The sequence below is a fragment of the Colossoma macropomum genome, unplaced genomic scaffold (assembly GCF_904425465.1).
Source record: "Colossoma macropomum unplaced genomic scaffold, Colossoma_macropomum, whole genome shotgun sequence".
Taxonomy (NCBI): domain Eukaryota; kingdom Metazoa; phylum Chordata; class Actinopteri; order Characiformes; family Serrasalmidae; genus Colossoma; species Colossoma macropomum.
In genome coordinates this window covers 40,038,729-40,062,314 of record NW_023494789.1, presented here as the reverse complement: position 1 = coordinate 40,062,314, position 23,586 = coordinate 40,038,729, and the positions used below count along the sequence as shown (strand labels likewise).

Below are 23,586 nucleotides of genomic sequence, written 5' to 3'. Positions count from 1 at the left end.
AGGAAGAGGGAGAGAAGGATAAAAGCAGACGAGTGAGAGACAGAGGACAGGTGTTTTACCTGTGTGACACCAGACAGGGTATTAACCTCCTCCCGCTGAGCGGAGGACAAAGGGACGTGTTTAGTGTGTGAGTGTTTGTGTGCACGTTCCTTATACAGCGGCTCATTTTACATGTATTTAAAACATAGATTTTCCACTTTGATTTAAAGGGGAATTTCTGTGTAATCAAATCTTAAGACATAAACAAAGTCATTCAGAGTGGTTTGGTGTGAAATGTTCTATCCTAGAGAAACTTACAGTCAGAACTGTTCACTGTGGTGGTGATGGGAACCAGACGTCTGAAGAGTTTAATACCTCTAAAAGCTCCCTCACAGAAGAAAGCTATAACACAAAACGGTTACAAATACACTGCCTGATGTCTGAAACATTGTTTTACAATATTTTTGAAATGAGCTTTTGGGGAAAAATTCATCTATGATGTAGAGGTACATGCAGGGTATTGTGGGTCAAAATAGTCCCCAAAAAAGACTAGAACACAACTGCATTTTTATTTTGGTAGAGCTGAAGCACCACAGTAAGGAAATACAATTGCAAATGGGCGACTGATTCTCCTTTTTAAACATGTCAGAATCAGACCTTTAAGACAAGGAAAATGAAATGTCAAAAGCATTTTGCTTTTCCATGTTAACGTTTTCTGGCCATTACACACAGAAATGCCAATGCAAATACACATTTTGCATTTGAATTTGAATTATGTCTTTAATAACGCGCACTCACATTGGAAATGCAATTGTAAATATATAACTTAATTAGCATTTTCAAATTTGTATTTGAATTTTCTGAGTTTGAACAAAGTCTGAAATAAGCTGCCATAGATATCAATGACCAAATGTTCATATTAGTTGGGTCTTTATGTTTACACGTCTATGATGACATTAAGGTATCTGTCAAAAAATGCAGCTCTTGCCATTAATTTTGAACCACACTCAACATAATGAGTGATAGGAGATGTTCTGGGGCGGGGCTTCAGTCAGTCATGTCTATATTGTGAAAAACTGTGGAGAAACTAAGGCCCAATGCCATTTCTTATTTTTAGCCCTACCCCTTGTTTTTGAGTGTCACCTTGCCCCTTGGAACTTGGTTCCAGTTCATCCCAAAGGTGTTCAGTGAGGTTGAGGTCAGGACTCTCTGCAGGCCACTGGAGTTCTTCCACACCAAACTCATCAAACCATGTCTTTATGGACCTTGCTTTGTGTCACAGTCATGCTGGAACAGGAAAGGTTCTTCCCCGAACTGTTCCCACAAAGTTGGAAGCATAGAATTATGTAAAATGTCTGTGTGCTGTAGCATCAACATCACCCTTCACTGGAACTCAGGAGCCCAAACCCTGAAAACCAGCCCCAGCCCATTATCCCTCCTCCACCAAACTTTACTCTTGGCACTACGCATTCTGGTAGGTGGTGTTCTCCTGAAATCCTCCAAACCCAGATTTGTCCATCAGACTGCCAGAGAGTGAGATTGCATGGTCTAACACTTCGTGACTGAGCTGTTGTTGCTCTTAGATGCTTCCATTTCACAATAACAGCGTCTACAGTTGTCAGGGGCAGATCTAGCAGGGCAGAAATTTCATGAACTCACTTGTGGCAAAGTTCACCATGCTCTGACAGTGCCACGCTGGCAAGTCAATGTCAGCAAAGACTGCAGGGCTATGTGTATGACTTCATACACCTGCAGCAATGGATGCGGCTGAAACACCTGAGCTCAATAATTAGGAGGGATGTCCACATACATTCGGCCATATGGTGTATGACGACAAACTAGCTTAAAGTGCATTTTTCATTACAAAGAGAGTATAATCAATCCTATTTAATTGGATTTAATTGGAAAATATGCTTTTCTGAGCATATTGTGAATATCGTCAAGCTGCTTTGTGACAGCGCCGGTTGTGAAAGGCATGATGTAAATAAACTTCGACTTGATTTTCCTAAAATATCTAAAAAAAATGTAGAAAAATCACAAAACGCAAACACACCTACAAGAAACCAGCAACGCATGCTAATTTTTTTTTGACAAATACCAAAATGCTTTTGTAAATGCAGCTTCAGACTTATACTCGAAGGCTGCCAGGCTGCAGAGCTCTAGGCTAGAGGTGTTTGGGGTCTGTGGCAACCCACCCAAAGCTGCCTGTGTGTGGGATGATAGGCAGCTCTCTTCTCCCTCCACACCCCCCCCCGCCACGCTTTGAGTGCAGTGGCTAAGCAGGCATGAACAGTGATGGGCTCTCTTGGTGAGGAGGTCTCATAATTATTAGTTTTAGAGTCTTTTCTCAAACATCCTGCGGGAGCCACGGGGTTAAAATTCCATTTGTAGGAAGTGTAGCATGACAGCAAGCTCTGTCTCCCTGGAGACAGCCGACACCGTGCGGCAGTGTGTGTGTGTGTGTGACTATGCGTGGTGCATTTATCTCTCCTCATTTTCATGGTGTGGGTGTCTTTGTATAGATCTGCAGGTTGTAGCTGTTTATATTGGCTGGGGTTGAGATCATTTCTGTATGTGTTGTGTTTCCAACTGACTCATGCAACACTTTAGCCTGTGTATTGGTGTAGTCACCGCCGAACGACAGCATGGCTGTGACTGAAACGGATCCCCATCTCCTCATTAGTAATGCGCCATGTGGAACATGGAACCAAATTAGCTCAAAATGCAGGACCAAAAAAATAAATAAATAAATAAAAAACTAAATAAAAACAAACAAACAAAAACTACTTAAAAATAAAACAAAGTATTCAGACTTCAGACATCTACAATGATTACGTTCTGATCTATTTAAACCCAAGACATTAATTGAGACAGTAATAAGCAAAATATGTACAAAGTCATTTATAGGGTATTTTTATGGGTCTGTCCCAAACCCTAAACTCCTAGATTTCAACTTGGGAAAATAATACTCACATTTCTTTGGTAATTTTTCAATGTTGTTTTTAAAAGATTTTTGTGATTTCTTTCACAGTGAAGTTGAAAGATTTAGAATTATTATGAGTTTAATTTTAAAACAAATAAAGACCTTCATTCACTCTCACTGCCTATACGGAACCACACCGCTCAAAAAATGCTGTCATATGTTTTCATGTCACTACCAAAACACTGAGTTTTAGTTCATAGGCGGAGTCTTATTTTAGCCACGCCCCTGCATTTTACAGGAGGAAGTGAGACTGCATCCCTGTCCCTCATGGCCACAGAGTCAGCAGTTAGATACCATTGTTTTGAAGTAAGCGTTGTTGAAACAAGGCATGACGAAACTGGACAGCATATGCCATCATGCTAACTTTAGAGCCATTGAGCGATGAAAATAAAATCCACTGTTTACAAGCAAAGATTTTTTTCAATCTGATTGAATACATTCCGATTATAGATAAAGACTGAGGTGTTTATATACTCACTCGTCTCAAATCTGTTTACATGCAATCTACAAGTAATAGAGTACCACTTAGTGTAGATGTTACCATGACAACGAGCATCACGTAAGTCCAGTCAGCGTGGGGCGAGCAGTAGTGTGTTGCTTTCAGTTTTCAGCCGGCGCTTGTGTTACTTTAAAATGATGTCAGACTCGGGAAAACATACTTCACACGTCCTTATTAAAGAAGGCCGAGAGGAAGACGTCGTGTTCTGAGACACATAAGCTGGACGTCCGTCCCACCGCCGTCTTTTAAAGATCAGAGCATAAACTTCGTCTCCTCTGCAGACCAGTTTCTGCTCCCGCCATGTTGAGTGCTATGAACTCTCGCTATGACGTGACGCACATGATCAGAACGTACTTAAACGTTCCGATTGGGAATGTAATCAGATACAGGCGTTTACACTGCTATTATTCTTCTTTTAAATGGATTATTTACAGGATTGCCCAGCCCTGTTCAGTCGGATAGAAATTGTATTCCAAATGGCCTCAATCGGACTAGTCTAGTCCTACTGAGCTGCACACATGGGCACATTTTGTTCTGATTGAGCTATTAGTTGGATCATTAACGGATTATCAGGCTGCATGTAAATGTGGCTAGCGCGACCTTCCACATGCATCCAACAGAAATATTTGCTAATATTAATGCCTTCCAGAGGTATGTATTTTGGCTGAGTTGTGTGCTGCAGGTTTTCACTGAATAGAGTTTTTGCTGCTGTCCTGTAAAGCTTGTCCAACCTCGTAACTCATTAGTGGGCAGAGCTTGGATGGATCAATACACTGGGCTTTGAAAGGAGTGTTGCTACCAGGTGTTTAATATCCATTTGAAACAATGCTAAAAATCCATAATTTCTCCTGACAGCACACAGAATACATCACTAATCTACAGCATGCCATCTGAATCATTTCACAATCAATACATTGAGCTGACAGTTTATAATCGTGAGTCATTTTGATTCATCACAGCTGCATCAGTCCAAAGGACTGCAAGACAGAAGTAGAAACCAGTGAACATAAGCGAGCTTACCTTGATGCCGTCCTGCCACGGGTGCTCTGTCTGTATCTGCTCCGCCTCTCTGGCAAGCCTCTGTAAGACACAAAAGGTGAAAAGGTCAGGAATTAGGGCTCAGGGTTCAAAGGTTAAGAGAGGGTGACCTATATGATCTAGCTAAAATGACATCTTCTGTTTGTCATTCATCAACGTCAGATTTGTAATAGCAAATCGAGAGGTAAACGTATAGAAGCTAAAGCTTGTTTAGTCCGAGAGCCTTATGGGGAAATCAGCAGATGTCTGTGTGCACAGGGTTTCTGGTGGTCTACTAGGAAAATCCTAACTATAAAGCATAAATAGATAACACAATTTATGTAAATGACATTATTTACGATGACTGCACTACTGCAGGTATGTTCAAGGCTATTAGAAACACACAACGTTTTCCAAGACTGTAGTGGGGTTTCCATTTAAATGGTTCAAATTGAATTTCCATAATGTCAACAAACTGTCACTTGTGTATATGTGTACACCCTATGTGTGAGAAACACTAGACACTTCTGTGTGGGTTTACCACCCAACCAATATCTGGTCAACAGTGGTGCCATAAATGTGCCATAACTTTTGCACAGACCACATTATGCTTGTTTTATTCCCTCAATATGTAAAATTCAGTACAATAATATGCAGAAAAAATATGCAGAATTGTGTTCTCTATTAACTTATTCTTATTATTATTATGCGTTCCAGCATTAAAACCTTATTCAACCTGTGAAACACGGTGGTGGTAGTATCATGGTTTGGGCCTGTTTTGCTGCATCTGCGCCAGGACGGCTTGCCATCATTGATGAACCAATGAACTCTCTATTATACCAGCAATTTCTAAAGGAAAATGTCTGGACATCTGTCCTGTGAGCTGAAACTCAAGAGAAAGTGGGTCATGCAACAAGACAATGACCCTAAGCACACAAAGTCGTTCTACCAAAGAATGGTTAGAAATTTAATGTTTTAGGATGGTCAAGTCAAAGTCCTGACCTTAATCCTACAGAAATGTTGTGGAAGGACCTGAAGCAGCAGTTCATGAGAGGAAACCCACCAACAAAACAGAGTTGAAGCTGTTTTGTCCGGAGGAATGGGCTAAAATTCCACCAAACCAATGTTCAGGACTGATCAACAGTTACCGGAAATGTTTAGTTGTGGTTATTGCTACACAAAGGGGGTCACATTAGATACTGAAAGCAAAGGTTCACATACTTTCAGCACTCACAGATATGTAATACTGGACCATTTTCCTCAATAAATAAATGACTAATATTTTAAAACGCCTAATCTTTTTATCTCATTTGTTTAATGTGGTTCTCTTTATCCATTATTAGGACATGTGAAAATCTGATAAAGCTTTACGTCAAATTTATGCAGAAATATAGAAAATTCTGAATTCTGGAAAATCAAAAAACATGTAATTTCAATAGCGGTGCCCAAACTTTTGCATACGACTACATATAGTAGAGCTATAAGGTAGACAGGCAGCATAAAGTGACCTGAGAGCAGAAGTATATAATAAAGTCTAATAAAGTGATGACAAGAGTTTTTTCCTTATTTGGTTAAGTAAGTGTGCATTAAAGGGATCTTCGGGTCTTTTTGAAGACAGCAAAGGGCTCAGCTGTGCGGACCGCCAGGAGAAGTTCAGAACAGGTGGCTGCCTTTTCTCTCTCTCTCCCTTTTGTGTCCTCTTCATAATTCTCGCAGTGAGGAGCTCCTGGGCCATGTCCAGACTCACCCACTCACACCTGCCCCCTTGTCACCTACCTGCTAGGGACCAGGGCGCTAACTCCCACTCGCTAGCACGCACCCAGGCAGCGCTCCAACAGCCACCTGCGCTCCCCTCCTCGCCTTGTGCTCACTAATCAAAGAGTGCCATGCGACTGACACTTACACTCCAAGAACAAGTCGCCTGAATGAGGCTTTCAGGACGCTAATTACGCACAAAGATATATGCTAGAACCCAGAGTTATGTGCTGGGTTTTTGTCTGTGACTTGAACAGCGTCCAGCATGTCTGTTTATGCGCAAATATATTTCGGAATGTTACCGAAATAGCTGCCAAGCGAGTGTTCAGGCGAGCGGGGCTAATTTAAGGGCAGCTACGTTTTAATGGCGTAGCCATTAGGAGTAATGTGCATTTCAAACGACATCCCGCTCCTGTGGGCCAATTCAAACGGTATTAAAAAAAAATGTGCTGCCTCGCGCGATATTGTTCCCAACATCCCAAGGGCATAGATCGCATTTTCTGCATTTTGGAGATGCTGTAACACAGTCTGAAGACAGAGATGCAGATTTGACCAGCCCGTGAGAGCAATATGGCTGAATTAGTTTGACGCTGCTCCAATTAAAATCTGATTCCTACTTTCTCTGAAACTTTCACGTCAGGATAAGTATCAGAAGCTCTGCTCTGACATTACAAACTGCAAAATAACGTGCAAATTTATCATAAGTTGACCACAGAAATGCTTTTAAAGTGGTTAGTGCAAAACTGCTGAGCTCATTCTTTCCTGACTCTGTACAAGATTATGCAGCAGCTGATTGCATGAAGAAAGAAGGACCACAGAGTGTAGGAGTAACCTTCTGGATCAGGGGTCGGCAACATGCATGCAGCTCTTTAACTGTCCTGTTGCGGCTCCACAGCAGAATTACATTTTTAGGTAAAAAAGTATAATAAATTTCCAGTGAAATAAAGCTCTGCTGATTGTTCTAATACAGTTTTAACAATACATGGTCTTAAACGCTGGAGTTAACGTAGCCTGTATCTGCTAATTCACCCTTTGACCCTGAAACTCAGATAATCTTGCCAGGCAAGTAGCTAACGAAAAGGCAAAAAGAAAGATTTAAAACAGACATCGATAATTTGGTGACAAATGGACTTATTTGCATTTATAATCATTCCAACTGGTTTCCTGATACGTTTAATCTGCAGTGAGAAACTATCAAACACAAGGCTGAAGTCGCTTCTCATTCGCCAGCTTCTTGTTCAAATTTTCCCGTTCCACGTTAAACGGTGCAGCAGTTATATTCTGGCACCTCAGGCACAATTTAAGGTGGAATGGAAAAATCTGAACAAGAACCTGGCAAATGAGAAGCGACTTCAGCCTCGTAAAAATCTAACGTTGAGAGAAATTTTACAAGAAACTGTTCTACTTTTGTTTCCTGCTGGAGATGTGAGAAAACCAGCTAAGTAAGTCTGCGTTTTCGTTAATATTATATTTTTATCTTATACTAGTACATCAGCACATACTGAGACATATTTACAGCCAAGATGGTAAAATAGATATGAAACTGTGGCTCCGAAGGTGGTTTGATTTTTGTCAAAAGGACAAAATGGCTCTTCTTAACATTTGGGTTGCGACCCCTGATCTGGATCAACACTATGTTATTAACTTCCTTTTAGACATTCATATTTAAGGCACAGGGTAGACACTCGTGACACGAGCAATTAACAGAAGTGCTCTGTTGTCTACTTGCAAAACGTATCCTTATGCTGCAATATCTGCCAAACAGACCTGCAATATCTGCCAAAATCTGTTCCCTCAAAACCTTCTCTGATTTCATAATAAATAGTCTGTACTGGATGCTCGAAATTTTAAAAATACTACAAAATACTGTGCCAAACTTTTCCAGAAGTTGACTGCAGAAATGCTTCCAAAGTGGTTAGTGCTAAACTCTAGCGCTAGACGCTTTCTACTTTTTTCACAAGTAAAAGAGTGTGAAGAAAGCAGGACCATAGAGTCAAAAGCAACACCTTCAATATTAACTCCCTTTTAAACTACATTTTACATTTATGGCATTCGGCAGATGTTCTTATACCTGGCAACTTACAGACGTGCTTTGTCATCTACTTGGAAAACGTATCCTTATGCTAGTGCTAACAGACCTGCAATATCCCACTGAAATCTGTTCCCTCAAAACCTTCTCTGATTTCATATAAATGCTCTGAATTTTATAAACACTACAAAATAATATGCCAAACTTATCAGAAGTTGACCACAGTAATGCCTCTAAAGTGGTCAGCGCTAAACTCTAGCACTAGACTCTTTCTACTTTTCCACAGGTAAAATAGCATGAAGCAGGACCATAGACTCAAAAGCAATACCTTCAATATATTATTAACTCCCTTTTAAACATTTTTACATTTCACATTTATGGCATTTGGCAGATGTTCTTATACCTGGCAACTTACAGACGTGCTTAGAAAACATATCCTTATGCTCGTGCTAACAGACCTGCATCCAAAATCTCCTCAAAACCTCTGAAACTTCAATTTCATGATAACACTAACACTCTGCTCTGACATTACAAACACTATGTCTAATGTACCAAATCTACCCTAGAATGCTTTAAAATTGGTTAGCGCTAAACTGATTCATTCTTCGTTCCTAGATTCCCACAAGCAACGATGATGCAGCAGCTGACGGCATTAAGACAGCAGGACCAAAGGATGATCATTACATTACTAACCTCCCTTTAGACATTTACACATACTTTTTATGGCGTCTGGCAAACGCTCTTATCCTGAGTAACTTACTGAAGTGCTTTGTTGTCTACTTGGAAAACTTCCCTTTATGCTAACGCTAAAAGGCCTGCAACATCCAGTCAAAATCTGCTCCATCAAAACCCTCTGAAACTTCTATTCCTTGATAAAAGATCTGTATCTAATGCTCTGCTGTGAAATTTCACTACACTGCAAAAAAATGGTGTCTTGGAAAGTGAAATGATCTTAAATCCAGTTAATATATCTAATATTCTTAGTGTTGAGATTGCTGTAAGCTGATTTTAAGATTATTTAACTAATTTCTATACTCATTTTCAATATTTCTATATTCTATATTCATTTATGTGTTTTGAGCAATGTTATTAAGCAAAATGATCTCATTATATTGGCAGTTAATTTTACTTATTTTAAGAAAATGTGCTTGAAACAAGCAAAATTCTCAATAAAATGACTTTAAACGAGAAAAAAACTTTAAGAAATAAGTTTAATAATCTTATATAATTCGTACAACCATTAAAAACAAAATAACAGATATTTAAACTAGATTTAAGATGATTTCTCTCGTTAGCATGTAATTTTTTGTGATAAATGTGATTAATATGATAAAAGAACGTGCCAAACCTACCATAAGTTACAATGGAAATGCTTTTGATAGCTCAGCTGAAACAGTTCATGAGATATTTGACTTCCAAGCAACCATAACTGTGATACTTACACAGCCAGCAGTAGCTCATTGTTTTTCAGGTTGGACTGATAAAACTAATGTTTACTACAGCACCATCCTCAACAGCAGCTCAGCAGAGCCCTGCCTTATACAGCTTTGAGCTTCACCCAACTCCTACTCCATTTAGTTTGCAAAAGGCTCGATAATTACGATGAGATGAATTAGGTGACGCAGGATAAGCACTAAACCAGTGGTCACCAAACCTGGTCCTGGAGATCTACCTAGTTCCAGACACAATTAAGTCCTTGACTAGCTGGAGGTACAAAAGTGAGGGGCAGCAGGCTAAATGCAAGTTGGAACTAAACTCTGCAGGAAAGTAGATCTCCAGGAGGAGGTTTGACCACTGAACTAAACTAAATGGTGCAGAATTGATTGTACTAGACACACAATTGGCAACGATCAGTTGCTGAAATTGCTGCATGTGCAATCATCCCAATTAGAACCGAAACAATCTGCTCGGGTGCTATTTTTGGACGCGATGCGGATGCTTCATAAGAAAACATCAGAAGTGTGAAAAGTCAGATTTGACCGCCGCCCATCTAAGCAGGGATTCTGAACACGACTTGGCACAATCACTGTAAAACTTTTTTAGCCATCTGAATCTATATTTAGGCTTGCAGTGAGTCGAGGTATAAACTTCTAGACGCTTCTGATTAGCGCTGCACGTTGACGAAATTTCTCTCTTCGAACAGAGCCGAGATTCCAGAGTAAGTAAACGACTGCTGGGAGAGGTTAATGTGGGGTCAAACTCATTTAAAGCCAGGACTATTAGGAGTAATGTATTTTTTCAGCTGACATTTAGAGATCATTAGACTATTGATTCTTGTCCAGTAAGCCTTATTTATAGGATAGACTTATTTATAGAATGCATTACTGTGTACAGTTTAATAGTAAAGACATTTAGTTTAATTATTCTCATAGTTGATTATTTACAATACTGTGCAAAAGTCAGAGACCATTCTATATTTATTCAACTTCCAGCCAAAATGGTGAACAAGTAAAAGTTATTTTTCACAAGATTTTTCTCAGGAGATCAGATATAAAATAATTCACTTGCATAATGAAGGTATAAGTTAATGGGGAAAAAAGAGGTTTCCAAAACTGGAGGCCAAAAAACAGCCATGCAAGACTTGGTAGATCACCAAAACTTGTCTGAAAGAGAAAAAAACAGGGTCCACTCTTGCTTTAGATCTGAGAAATTCCATAGGTGTGTGTTTCTGTCCATCCTTCCACTGTGAGAAGACAACTCAGCGCTATGGGTCTGAAAGGATGTGTAACTGCCAAGAAGCCGTTACTGACAAAAAAAAAGTGAAAGATGTTCTTAGAACATGGCTGTCCAATCCTAGTCCTGGACATTGACCACCCTGGGACGTTTAGATCCACCTGACTTGAATTTGTCAGATGCCCTTGCAGACCTTCAATACCTGGATCATGTGTGTTATATTAGGGTTGGAGCTAAACTCTGTAGGATGGTAGATCTCCAGATCTCAAACTAGAATCAGGGACCCCCGCCTATAAACAATGGACTGGCCACCCCAGAGTCCAGACCTCAACATTGTGGAATGTGCTGGGATTACATGAATTGTAAGAAGCAGAAAATGCAAAACCAACCTCTAGGACTGAACTTTAGAGCTGTGGAAAAATATCCCTGCAGATTTCTTTGGAAAACTGTAAGCAAGTCTCCTGAGAAACAATGAAAGCTGTAGTAAAGGCAAAGAGCAGCCTCAACACTCAAAAGACTGATATTAGACATGTGCCACTGCTAGGTTGAGTGTGCCACTATCCCAAGAGCGGCTCAGTGATCAAAAACTGACCAATAATGAAGGACGAGAGTACAGCATAGTCCCAGATATTTAGTTTTACTATTACACTCTCAGAAAAAAAAGGTCCTGAACTGTCACTGGGGCAGTACCCCTCTTGTCCCTGGGGTGGGACCCTCAAGGGTACATCTCAGTACCTTTAGTCAGGGAACATAACTGAACCATAATCCACTGAAATTATATGTTCTAAGCTGTACTGACTCCACACACCCCGTCTCGTCTCCAGGCTTTTATTTTACTCTTCTGTTTTAAAACATGAGATTATGAAAAGGTACAAATATGTACTTTTCACCTGGAAAAACATATTTAAGGTTCAAAGTTGGACCTTAAAACTACTGTTGTACCTTTGAGGGAACATTTACATTGTGTGTACCTTCATAAACAAAAAATGTACCTGAACAGAACCTTTATTTCTAACAGTGTAGAATTAAACCCCACAAATTGCTGTTTAACTCAAGCAGTTTTAACTGTTTTTCACGCAGTTACTGAGAGCTGTAGGATATAAGAAGCCTGAAAATGTAAGGGGTTAATGCTAGAGAGATATACATTGTGTATGCTGTGACTGTTCCTAGTGTCTGAGTAGTTTTATCACAGGAAAAAGAGTGACTGGCTTGTTCTCTGTGAAAGTTAAGATGACTCCTTTATCAGTCTATCTGATCTGTGTTCTCTCTCTCTCTCTCTTTCTCTCTGCTCACGCACACTGCGACAGCCCCGTTTCTCTGTCCTACTCCTACGTCCTCTTGTTCTGCCCTTCCATATCTGTTCTTTCCTTTTCCCCTCTGTTTCCATTTTCCACTGTTTCTCCCTCTCCAGGTTCTTCGCTGGAGTTCTCTGTCTGGCTTCCATCACACAGCATTTTGTCTTATTGTGTGTGTGTGTGTGTGTGTGTGTGTGTGTGTGTGTGTGTGTGTGTGTGTGTAGCAGTATCTCTAGGCTGACACACAGGTCTGGCTGGAACCGCCATGTGTCTTCATGTGTCTGCCGCTGTCTCCCTCAGCGCGGAGGATAGATGGAGCTAAGCGAAAGTGTATAAATCAGACAGAGAGAAGAGAGTGAGAGGATTTATAAACTATTCTGGAAGGAAGAAATGTATGTTAGATAAAGTGTAGTTTAGCTCAGGCTGCTATAGCCCTGTATGATACAGAGTGCCATAAACATCTCCCTGCTGTTAAGACCAGCATATTACTACTGACCAGCGCTGTGGTAGCCACTGGAAGAAAGTAATCTATTACAAATTACTAATTAATTCTGTCAAACTGTGATGGGATTATTTTACTCATTACAAGAAAAAGTTTTTTTTACTACTCATTGCTTTACTTCTGCATTAGTGCCTAAAACTTACACACAACTGGAAACCACAGGAGAAGATTCAATAGTAATTTTGGTATTTTATTTAGTACAGAATAGCCCAGGGGTCGCAACCCAGATGTTAAGAAGAGCCATTTTGTCCTTTCAACAAAAATCAAACCATCTTGGGAGCCACAACATTTTATAGCCACTTTACCGTCTTGGCTGTAAATATGTCTCAGTATATGTTTAAGTACTAGTATACACTAAAAATATAATATAAATGAAAATGCAGACTTACTTTGCTATGCTTTAAGCTTTAGCTCAGCTATAGTCGCTTTTCTCACTTTACCTCGAAAGTAGAACAGATTCTCGTAAAATGTCTCTCATCGTTCTACTTTTTACGAGGCTGAAGTCGCTTCTCGTTCACCAGCTTCTTGTTTGAATTAAATGGTGCCTGAGGTGCCAGAATGTAACTGCTGCACCATTTAAGGTGGAACAGGAAAATTGGAACAAGAAGCTGACTTTCGTTTGAGTTTCGTGACTTTTTCGGTGTTTGTCAGTTTCTCATCGCAAATTAAACATATTAGGAAACCAGCTGGAGTGATTATAAATGCAAATAAGTCCATTCATCTCCAAATTACAATGTTCGTCTTAAATCTTTCTCTTTGCCTTTTCGTTAGCTACTAGCTAGGCCAGATTGTTGTCACTGCTATGGCGACCAGCAGTCTGTGTGCGCCAACCTTCAGGCTTAAAAGTTGGCAAACTAGCAGTTCTACATTAACTCCAGCGTTTAAGACAGTTTATTGCTAAAACTGTGTTACGTTGCCGACCCCTGATCTAGTGGAAAGCCTTCCCAGAAGCTGTTACTGCAGCAAAAGAGGACAAACACACTATTAATACCCACCATGTCAGAAGAAATGCTGAATAAGCAGGTGAACACAAACTTCTAGACCTTTAGAGCCAGTTTCCCAGACCCACATTAAAGTTATTTCTAGGCTAAAAAAAAGTTTCCAGTGGTGATTCACCATTGGCACTGCACTTTAGACCAAGACTAGGCCAAATCCATGTCCAAGAAACCATCCCTCAGAGTGTTATCTGACCATTTATATGTCATACCAACTGGAACTGAAAGGTTTAGACCACTATCCTGTCCGAGACACCACCACTACAGTCCATAGCTCTACATTTAAAGCACAGGTCTGTTTGTCCATTAAGTGCCATTCAGATGGACGCTGAGTGGCCTGATGTTTGGGCCACAGCGGGGTGTGGACTCTCTCTCTCCTGCGCTCACTGAGGCCTGCTGCAGAGAGCCCCTTCATTCTCTACAGCGCGCTCAGCTGGGATTAAACCCAATCACCAGAGCTACTGAGTCAGAACACAGCCACAATAACAGATGGAGAAAAAGAGAGAGGAGAGGGGAATTTCAAGCATCTTCTGCAGAGAATCATCTGTCTGTCCATCTTTCTGACCGTCTGGTTGACAGTCCTGAGGGATGTGCTCTACCTATTTACATCTACTATTAATAGAGGTTTCTCCTTCCAACAGTCACATCTTTCCTTTCATATTAATGAACTGTCCTTTGTGCTATTTATGTTGCCTTCTCAAACTTATCATACACAGTGTGGCTTCATCCCTCTCACTTGATCTCTGTCTTGCTCACTAGCTATTCCATTCACATATTGTATGCATATTTTGACATACAGAATAAAAAAAGACTTGATAGAAGCAGCAAATATTGAGTGAAATCACTCACCTTTGCATAAATGTATGCTTGCATGAGGTGGATTTTCTTGTCAGTAAAAAAGCAATGCAATAAATTGCTGTAACATCAACCTGCTAGGCCACCTCCGCCACTAGGAGGGGCCCAACAGCCGAGCAGTAGTAGCTGTGGGCTACTTAAGGGGTGCTCACACGCTGCTCGGCGCTCAGTCTTGAGCTCACGCTGCCACGTGCATGTTGCTATGACTCAGCCAGTAACCTTGGTGTCTGTCTCGAGTTTCAAGTCTTTGCTTTGTTTCTAGTTGTCCTCCAGCGTGAGTAAAAAAAAACTTGTGTGTGTCTCATGTTCCAAGTTTAGGAAGAAGCAAGGTTAAGATAAAAGAAAGGACTTTTTTGTTTTCGGTTTTGGAAAGCACAGCTATTATTTCCCTTTGGTGGCAGGCTGTGTAGCACATCAGTCTGGCAACGTGGTGATTGAGGGTTGATCCCGCTCTGAGATCTGTTACTTTCCTAGTTTTCCGCATTCCCTTTTTAATTCATTTTTTGTCTAGTTCATTTTCCCAGCACTAAGCCACCTTTCTCCCTACTCTCAAATGTTCTGCACTTGAGGCTGTCCTTTAGTGTCTGCCAGGTGGTTCATCCTGTAGCGCTCCCAACTTCTAATATAAAGGTTGTGAGGTCTCTGTGTTGAGCTGCTAGCGAGCAATGGGGGGTGAAAGGGGGAGGGTGAGAACACCTCTCCACAAAGATGGTTGTGCTGGGATAAAACAGCAAAAAATAGCATTTAAATAAAATAGAACATTTTCATGAAGGTTGACTCGCTCAACTGTAGTTGCTCAACATTAAACATTTGTCTGTAAACTCACTCAGTATTTCTCAGAAGTGTTTTTAAAATGTGCTGCAGAGAGTTTTAATCTCTTGTACAGAGCTGATGGAAATGTAGCTTTATTCACATCATTTTTGCAACATTTCAGTAATTTGTTTGAATTTAATTCAACAGCTGGATGGAAAATCGGCTATCCTCTCTCTTTCTCTTTCTCTCTCTCTCTCTCTCTCTCTCCATCCCTGATTTCCTGATCTCAGACCACCCATTTCCCCCAGGGCTTTGTAGTACCTCTCATTTCTCTGCTGGAGTTGGTATGTGTTTGTGTGAGTAGCTCTGTGTGAGGACTAAATGTCTCCTGGATGATGGAGCCCATAAACATTTTAGTATTTGGCTGGTCCATTTGAGGACGTTTGTTTGTTTGCTTTTACACAAACAAACTAAAAAACAAAGCTTTGTTTTGAAAAAGTGAAAGAGTAAAAATGCCTCCTCTGGCTGCCTGAGGTTAGAGTTGAGTTAGTGCAGGTTTAGCTTTAGTTTAGCCTTAGGTGTCTAATATAGAGGTCAGTAAACAGTCCCCACAAAGATAGGAATACATGCGGGTGTGTTTGTATTTAATCCCACTTTTTTTTTCCTCTCTAAGCCCTCCCCCTTTCGCCATGCAGGCACTTTCACTTCCTCTCCGCGAGACGACACCCTCCCTGCCTCCCGTTTCCATGGAGACTGTTTCCAGGTTGCACACCTGCCCACAGCCAAACAGCATAGAGCCAGCAGACCAAGCATGTCCTCACCCTGCCTGTCAGACGTTTGGGGACGTCTAGCTTTTCAAAGTTTTTTTGTTTGTTTTCTGTGTAAAAATTGTAACCATCACTACATCTGTTCTACAAATGCCTACTTTCATCTTATAGCTCACTTTTTGCACAGGGGCTCAGTCATGCTGGAACAGGAAAGGCCCACAAACTGTTGCCACAAAGCAGGAAGCACATAATGGTCTAAAATGTCTTCGTATGCTGTAGCACTAACATTATTAACTAAGGGCCCCAAACCTTGAAAACCAGCTCCAGCCCATTATCCCTCCTCTACCAAACTTTATTGTTGGCACCATGCATTCTGGTAGGAGTAGGTGGCGTCCTCCTGGTGTCCACTTAATCCAGATTCGGCCATCAGACTGCCAGATAGAGAAGCGTGATTCGTCACTCCAGAGAACGTTTTCACTGCTCCAGAGTCCACTGGCAGCGTGCTTTACATCACTCCAGCCAACGTTATGTACTGAGTATAGAGATCTTAGGCTTGTGTGCAGCTGCTCAGCCATGGAAACCCATTTCATAAAGATCCCGACACACATTTCTTGTGCAACGTTTCAGCACTTAGCGGACCTGCTTTGTGAGTTTGCGTCGTCTACCACTTTATGGATGAGCTGTTGTTGCATTTCACAATAACAGCACTTACAGTTGACCAGGGCAGATCTAGCAGCGCATTTTATGAACTGACTTGTGGCAAAAATGGCATCCTATGACAATGCCACGTTTAAAGTGACTGACCTCTTCAGTATGACCTATTCTACTGCCAATGTTTGTATATGGACATTACATGCCTCTGTGCTTGATTTTATACACCTGTTAGCAATGAGTGTGTCTAAAACATTTGAACTCAATAATTAGAAGGGATGTCCACATACATTTTGCCACAATTCCAAATTCAACATTGTGAGAAAAAGCTTTTTTGCAATACTCATTAAATTAATAAATACAGTTGGCAGTTTTCATGTTTGTTTATCCTAAAAATGCAGAACGGAGAGCATTTCTCCATCAGTAGAGTGCTAAAACTCTTGTTTTTCCTCTCAGCTAGAAGCAGACTCTCGTCTCTCCATCCAGTCTAATCCACCAAGGCTGGAGAGCGAGGCAGTTCGCCTCAAATGATTGAGGCCGCAGTTGTCTGAAGTTAATTAAAAGTCTATTGAGAAAACAAGCGAGAGTGAATGAGAATAAACACAGGATAATGCTTCTGACCGGGCGTAAACATGGAACACACACACACACATACACACAAAACACATAAACAAACGGAATTCGCTGCAGAGACAAATAATGAAGTGTTAAGTCAGTCGCGCATGTAACTAAGTCTACATATTTTACTATGTAATTGGAAGGAAGGCATCGGGACCTTCGCAGACTGCACTGGCTTTTAACTGCAGCTACATTTATTAGGAAATTACAGTGAGGAAATGGAGCCGGGTAGACCGCGACTGCCCCCGGGTTTACCTGTCGATTAAACCCAGTGGGTTCCTGTTTTACTCTTTTATGTCCTTAATAAGCTTTTTTCCCAATGAATAATGGATCACAGATAAATGGAGGGATAGCAGGAATGTGAATCCATCCAGAAATGTCAATGGGAAACAGTGCAGCGACAGAGGTGAGATTAGTCCTGCTATGCATGCGCTCAGTGTGTGTAAAGAGACAGATTCCATGTGATAGAATAGAAATGGCACTGATCCAATACAGAGTATTAGTACTGGGCTGATACCAGCAGACAATGCTGGATCAGAGGAGAGAGTGAATCCGATCCAATTCGGTAAGAAATCTAAGGCTGATTTTATTATTTTATTTGGCTATTATTACACTACATAAATTCCTTTTTTACATAGTCTAAATGTTAACACTATTATTTTAAATCATCTAATTTTACACACATTTGCACTGTAGGTTATATTTCACTACATAGATTATCCTTATTTAGACAGCCATCATTTAAAAAGTCATGTGGAATCACAAAATACAAAAATATTCCATTATAAGTGCCATGTTTGTGAGTTTAACATGGCATCAGGGAGGGTCTCTGAGCTAACTGAGTGTTTTCTCTCCATGATAGGTGGCGCTGGTGGGAGGGGCAGGTGAAATATGGTATTACTGGTTAATATTTTTTTTTCGCCGCCCCCTGGTGCACGGTGATGTAATCAAATCTCAGAAGACGTGTTAGAGGCTGGGCAAAGGTCATTACATTTAGATGCACAAAAACAGAAAAACAGTAATTTTGTGATTTATGATTTGATAAATAGTGCTCAGTATGACCAGGGTCATGAACTAACAAGGTCTGAAAAAGGTCTCAGGCTGACTTTAAGGGTGTTTTCACACTGAATATGTGAATCCACACCCAGGGCTGATTCTGGGCTCATTTGGGGGAGGGGCTCATCATTACTGGTATGCTTTTACTCATAAGAATTCCACCCTACATTAAACAATGCCTCAGACATCAGGCAGCATATTTATCATAACCATTTAATGTAAAAACTTTCTGTGAGGGAGCTTTTAGCGGTGGACGTCCGGTTCCTATCACCACCACTGTGAAAAATTCACTCTGAATGACTCTGACATCTTAATCACTTAATTATCGCTGCTGTTGGAACAAAACCTCGTATCTCCATTTTTATTGTTTTTTGTCGTTGTCTGACACAATTTGATAGTACCCATTGTCCTTTACATTGTGTGTAAATTTCATGATGAATGGGAAAGAAATGACCCAAAATGACTTGGAAAAAAGTCTGGCTCCTTTGACTTACATTAAAAGTAAAGTAGGTTTTTTCCATTTCCTGTAAATTTACCATTTTGGAGATATGAGGTTTTGTTCTGACAACAGCATTATACAGAAATTTAGAAAAATCGGTGGAGTTCCCCTTTAAAGTGTTAAAATATGGAAAATTGAATGAAGTCTTGGGCTCAAAATCAAATATTTATATTGTTGAACAGAAAGGAAAATGTGGTATCATGTCATCGAAGGATGGAAATTGGTGCATAACAGTCAATATGACCCGCTATTGCTGCAATCAGCACCTCATATACGCATCTCTCTCTCCTTAAGCACGTTCATAGAGATATACATATTTACTTTAACTGGAAAATGAGCATCTACCCACCCACTCACTCACACACACACACTCGCACAGTAAGTGCTGACACTGGCTGAAAAGCTTGTACAGTGTTTGTCTGAGAGCCAGGCGTGGGCAACATGGTTGGCCCCCCGTCTTACACACACAGTCTGCCACTTCGTCTCCTCTGTTTATATAAGCAAAGCAAAGAACACCCCCATGTGCTGACACGCAAGCATAGAGACACCACAGCCTCAGAGAGAGAGACAGAGAGAGAGAGAGAGAGAGAGAGAGAGAGAGGGAGAGAGAGAATCATTAGACCCTAAGTCAACACTAGCAACTGGCAGTCTATGTGACCACAGCAGGGATGCACTGATATGGGAGCTGTGGGCCAACGCTGATATTTGTCATGTACATATTTGCTCATGACGATATATAAATACTTGTAAAATGCAGAAACTGGTACTACATCCACCTGGATTAGAATTAGAGTGAAATAAAAAAATATGTACGATTACAAAGCATTAAAATGTATAAAATTCAGACACTTAGCCCAGTAACCCAGTGTCTGATAAACGTTCTGCTCTTCAGGATACACACATCATCTATCAATACATCATCAGTAATTGGTGTGAAATACTGGACAACTCTAAACATTTGTCTGATGTTAATTAAAAATAAAAAAAAATAAAAAAAATTTTAATGCAATAATCAGCCAATACTGATATGACTCCGATACTATCGTGCTAGGAATGATGTAAACAGAGCAGTGTCTCCTCAAAGAGCCCAGAAAAGGCTGCAAATACAGGGAGATTCACTCGAAAGAGGCCCTGAATATTCTGCTGTAACTCCCGTTAGGATGAATCAATCTGAACCAAAAAAATACACTACATACCTTGACGTATGTGTAATCAAGTGCATTACATGCGATGCTGGAAGTGATCTCCGTTTTCTGCCAGACACATGAAGGGGTACGGGGGTATGCACCCGGAAGTTACAAACGGAGGTTAAACGCTGCGACGGCTGTCTGGCGCCAACCACATCGTCTGACGCAGGGGCATCCCAACTTTTTCTAAGCTCCATATACTGAGGAGCATGTTGCATGTTGTTTCATTCAGATTGCTTTGTCCTAGAAAGAGTTATTACAGAATATTCGGGGCCTCTTTCGAGTGAATCTCCCTGTAGAATAAAATAAGTAACATCCCACATGGAGTTTCTGAAGCGCATGGACAGAGAACGTCTAACCTTACTGAAGGCGAAGAATATACAAAAATACATTTGTAGTGTTTTGTTACAACACAAAGGACAAGAAGTAGAGCAAGTGAGGCCAAAATCACTGCTGCGACCTTTACTGTAAAGACTGGCATCAGTCCTATGATGCGCTCATTATTTATGCTTAATAACTTGCTAATATTTTTGTCCTTCTATTTGTGTTCATGTTCATTGCTTTGGCAAGTAGGTCATCTAAAACATGGCTTCTCTCATACTAATGAGAGACAGAGAGAGATAGAGAGATAGATAGAGACATAGAGAGACATAGAGAGATAGAGAGATATATGTATATTTAGAGAGAGACACACAGATTTAAAGGGCGCACAAAATAACTGCTATTAGTTTACTTTTGTTCTGTTTTCTTTTTCATCACTTTTTATTGGGCTCCAACCTTCTGCCTCCACCACAGACCTAGATTGAACCTTCTGGCTCTGAAGCAGAACCTGTTCTGTCCCTCTCATGTTCCTTTTGGAAACTTATGGCTCTGTTCTAGCTTTGATCTAGAACCTTCTGGTTCTGCTCTAGCTCTGTTCATGACCGCTCTGGCTTTGCCTGAGCTTTGTTGGCATATACTGCAATGTTTAATGTACAGTCTTAACAGTTCTATATTCTCATTTTCACATTTTTACAGTCCCTAAAATGTTTAATCTCTTGTTTTATTATCTATTAATATTCCCCAACATTTCAACCCAAGTTTTGGCAAAGCAAATGTACCATTATTTGCCCATCCAATATGGCAGCCTGGAGAGAACTGAATGTGGACACAGGGAGAGAGAAAGAGGGCGAGGGAGGTCAGTTACATTTTTGAAATAATCTCCTGATCGCAGTTATTTGAGTTAATCACATTTTTTCAAACAGTTCTTAGCTTGTTGTTTTGGTGTGTGTTTTCATCAGCTGGATTGAGTATGTAAATGTAAATAAAGAAGGAAGAAAACATGTTTTGAGACACGACATGGGCCTTACGAAAACACCTTAAATCTAACTTTGGTTATTACACCATTGGAGGGCAGCAGTAATGTTTGTTTATTTGAGCATAAGCTGTTTTGGTTGTTGGTTGGGAGCTACTAAATATCAACAGCAAACAAACCAAGACAGCTAATCAGCTAATTTGGCCACTTTTGTACTTTAATCGTTGTATCTAATAAATAAGACAATTAAATTGTTAATCGCCATTAGTTATATAGCAATTAAACATCGGCCAACATTTAATGGTTTATGACAGGGCTTTTGAAGCCAGCCGTCTTACAAACAACTTATTTTCTATTGTTTTATTTCTATTTCTGTGTTTCCTGCTCTATGTTTATGTTCATTACTCCAGCAGCAATGACATTCACACTAATGAAACACAGCTGAACTGAACAGAGAGAGAGAGAGAGAGAGAGAGAGAGAGAGAGAGAGAGAGAGAGATGATAGCTTGGTAGAACACTTTTAGATGCTACAATATTATCTTTGTCCATCAACTCTCTGTCTCTCTCTCTGAAGACAGACTGTTTTCTTCCGTCTCCGTGCCCTTTTCCTCACGTTTCCCTGTAGCTTTTAGATCTCCTGCTCCAATCAAGGAACAGCTACGGCAGAAACAAAAGGTCACCCGCTGCTACCGAGCAGACATTTACGATATTGAGTTATTATTCTTTTCGCTCATCGTCGACAGAATCGCGGCTGCGGCGGATGACAGCGCTCTAATGCCTGGGCTTTCACGAACAGACAACAGCTGTGTTTGACAACGCGTATCGTCAGAGCGTGTGTCGGTGTTCCTGTCAGCGGTGGTGTGGCAGATATCCGCAAGCACACACACACACACGGGAGGAAGATGCTCGAAACGGAACAGGCAGAGCCAGCCAGCTCTCCAAGCAATTACAGCAGATTGGGAGCAAATTAAAACGGAGGCCTTGAGTGAATGGAGCGAGGAGGAGACACTGATAGATATGACAGAGAGACAGAGAGAGGGAGCGAGTGCCAGGGAAGGAGAGGAGGAAATAAAAAGATGTGTGTGTTCACTGCTTCTGGGAACGAAGAATAGCTTTCGGACTACAATGGACAGTAAGAACAGACTGAAGTGAGTCACTAGTGGCTACAAACATCTGGCAGTTTGCGTGGATCAATGTGGTTTCCAGCTCTGCTCCTGGAGTAAACTTGCTCTGAATAGTTCAATGTTTTCCTCCTGTGACACACCCACTTCAACTCAGGGAGGGTTCACTGATCAGCTGATTAGATGGATCAGGTGTATTAGAGCAGCGAAAAAGGCAAAATATTCAGGGCAGATGTTAAAATAAAAGGAGGGCCTGATAGATAAACTGTAGCTGCAATTAAAGTGGCAAGGATTCTCAGTCAACATGCACAAAAACAAAGTGTCCTGTAATATAATTATTCTTTGAGTATTACTTAAGGCCTATTTACACTCTGAGGGCATTTTCTTGATTTTTACATATATCATCCGAAAGGGTAACTTTACAGGAGAAGCCAAAAAGCCCTTAACTTTTAATGCAAGTTAATGTTAAGAGATTTTATTCTAATTTATTTTGGGCCATTTCTTTTGGTGCAATCATTTTGAAATTGTCACACAATGTAAAGGAAAACTGCTGTATTCAAATGACGTAGACGGCAAAAATAGAGATATATATATATATTTTTTTTTGGAGAGCGGCAATATTCTTAAATGCACCTTTAAATGCACTTGCATACGGCATGATATCCATATGTTATATACTAAAACATTGAGAACAATCTCAGCTCTCTCTATAATGAGGCCCTTTTGACCTGGAGCACCATGTACGTTGATAATTTGGCCCTAAAGCTGAAAAATGTAAGTCTGGTTTTAGAAATTCTGATTCTGGTGCTTGAAATATGTTTACTGCTAAAATGTTTAACGTAAGCCAGACCTGAGTAAAGACGCATTAAAAATCAGGCTGACCAATCAGAGTACCTTCGCCAAGGCTGCAGTCCAAGATAATCACAGTTGCAACAGGATAGCTCACCTTGGTAGTGGAAGAGCACAAGTCCTCATCGGCTGCACACTTTTTACATACTATTTCACATCTGTGTCCGTGGTGACTGAATGGAAAATGAAAAGGTTTCTGATGTAACATG

The 23,586-nt window shown here is 40.6% G+C and overlaps 1 protein-coding gene across 1 annotated transcript in view; it reads right to left on the bottom strand.

Moving 5' to 3' along the window:
• Positions 1-23,586, bottom strand: part of cacna2d2a (calcium channel, voltage-dependent, alpha 2/delta subunit 2a) — a 324,986-nt gene that overhangs the window by 173,616 nt on the left and 127,784 nt on the right. Inside the window, exon 4 of the mRNA XM_036571307.1 lies at positions 4,482-4,541. Within this exon, the coding sequence (XP_036427200.1) occupies positions 4,482-4,541 (60 nt within the window). The remainder of the gene's footprint in view (positions 1-4,481; positions 4,542-23,586) is intronic.